At 35.8% G+C, this 1,825-nt stretch overlaps 1 protein-coding gene across 1 annotated transcript in view; it reads left to right on the top strand.

The window, feature by feature from the left end:
* The window catches only part of LOC106473163 (retinal guanylyl cyclase 2-like), an 87,340-nt gene that overhangs the window by 79,619 nt on the left and 5,896 nt on the right, over positions 1-1,825 (top strand). Inside the window, exon 17 of the mRNA XM_022402711.1 lies at positions 838-920. Coding sequence (XP_022258419.1) covers positions 838-920 — 83 coding nt within the window. The remainder of the gene's footprint in view (positions 1-837; positions 921-1,825) is intronic.

Raw genomic sequence — 1,825 nt, forward strand, 5'->3', positions numbered from 1 at the left:
AATAAAGTTTTGGGGGGCAAAACAAGATATCTTATCCTCACGTGTAATTTTAAAAGGACCCGTTTTTCCACAAAAATTTTAGCGTGCTAAATTACAATGAGCCAACGTTGGGTTTCAAAAAAGTACTTTGTATTGAGTTTTGAAGCCTCAAAGTACTCACAGGCCTTGGAAAGGATAAGAAGGTTTTGGCCATTCTAACATATCTAGCTTTTGGGGGGAGAGGGAATAGCAAGTCCCTTGCCCCCTTGTAGCGCCGCCAATGACTATTGAAGTGTCGTTTTCTTGGGTACCTTATTTTTAGTGATAGAGTTTTAACTACAGTTTATTGACTCAGTAATGCTTAGAGCCCCCATGGTTTATGACGTAAACTATCTATGTATATGAAGATATATATATATATATTATTGAAATAATGGCTGATTAGTCGTACATTTAACTCATATTTTCAGTCTTGCACTTATCGACAAAATGATTTATTAATCAGCAGTCTCTAGCGAGAAAATTTTTACTTCTATAATGATGGCTGACAAATTAAATGATTCCTACGGTTTTTTTCTGGGGGAATCCAGTTAACATCAAAAGCTGTAACGAATCCAGTTTTAAAGATCTGCCATTGTTTGTTAAGCTAATTAGTTTTGTCGAAGCTGAGTCTGATACATCTCTTTCAGTTTTTCTTTATTGTCATCATTTTTTTTTTGTTTTACATTTATTATAACTTCATCATTTTAAGTTAATAAATAATAACTTAGAATTATATAGGATCAAGGATTTAGAGCTTTTCGAAAATTTAATTTCTAAAACGTATTAATTTTTATTTCCTTTTGCTGATACTTCTAGGGTAAGGGAAAACAACCCACATATTGGCTGTTCGGAAAAGCTGGCTTCGACAAAGAGCTACCGCTACCTTCAGAGGACGACGGGTAGGTTCCTTTCATATTCACACCTAACCTAATTATTATAACGTCCAAATCACTATAAGAAGTATGAATAACGTGGGTGAAATTCCCGTCCACATCTAATTACCATAAACTGAGTTTCAATGTATTCCAATGTCTAAAACTACTTAAGTTTAGTATCCTTAACCACGTTCATTCTTCAGTTTTCTTCCAATATATACTAAAAACTTAAATTTAAAACACGGACTAAACACTTCAATTTTTAAGTTTCAGTGGACTTAACGAGGCATGGTTAAATCCAATATAATTTGTATTATGTTTAAGTATACTAACTGACGTATCCGGTCCATCACAACCACCATGCCGGACCTTAGAATTTCACGAAACAAAACAAACACTTTCAGAACATTCATATGTAAATCCTCATGTTTTTATACTGTACTTGCATTTTAGTGGTCCGCGACAGTGTACAGAAGCAACAAACCCGGCCCCCTGGTATCGAGAAACATTGCTTTAAAGTACGCGTTAGGTTTGGTGACATTTGGTACAGTTGTTCTCCAGTTATAAACGAACACACACAAAGTTTGATCAAATAATGGTTTAAATTTATGTGAGCATTTATGCACTCACAGATTGAGAAAAGTTGCAAACATTTTATTCTAGACAAACTATATAATGTAAATTCTAAAGTTACACTGTTCGGTTGGTGATTACTGACTAATTGCTTCCCCATAATCTATCAGTTCGGAATTGGAAATGGTTATGTGTCGGTAGCCCTCTAGGTAGCTTTGTGTGATACTTCTAATTAAAACAGCCCGGCATGGCCAGGTGGATAAGGCGCTCGACTCACAATCTGAGGGTCGCGGGTTCGAATCCGCATACCACCAAACATGCTCGCCCTTTCAGCCGTAAGGGCGTTATAATGTGAC

This window comes from Limulus polyphemus, unplaced genomic scaffold, assembly GCF_000517525.1.
Source record: "Limulus polyphemus unplaced genomic scaffold, Limulus_polyphemus-2.1.2 Scaffold127, whole genome shotgun sequence".
In the NCBI taxonomy this organism is placed as follows: Eukaryota; Metazoa; Arthropoda; class Merostomata; order Xiphosura; family Limulidae; genus Limulus; species Limulus polyphemus.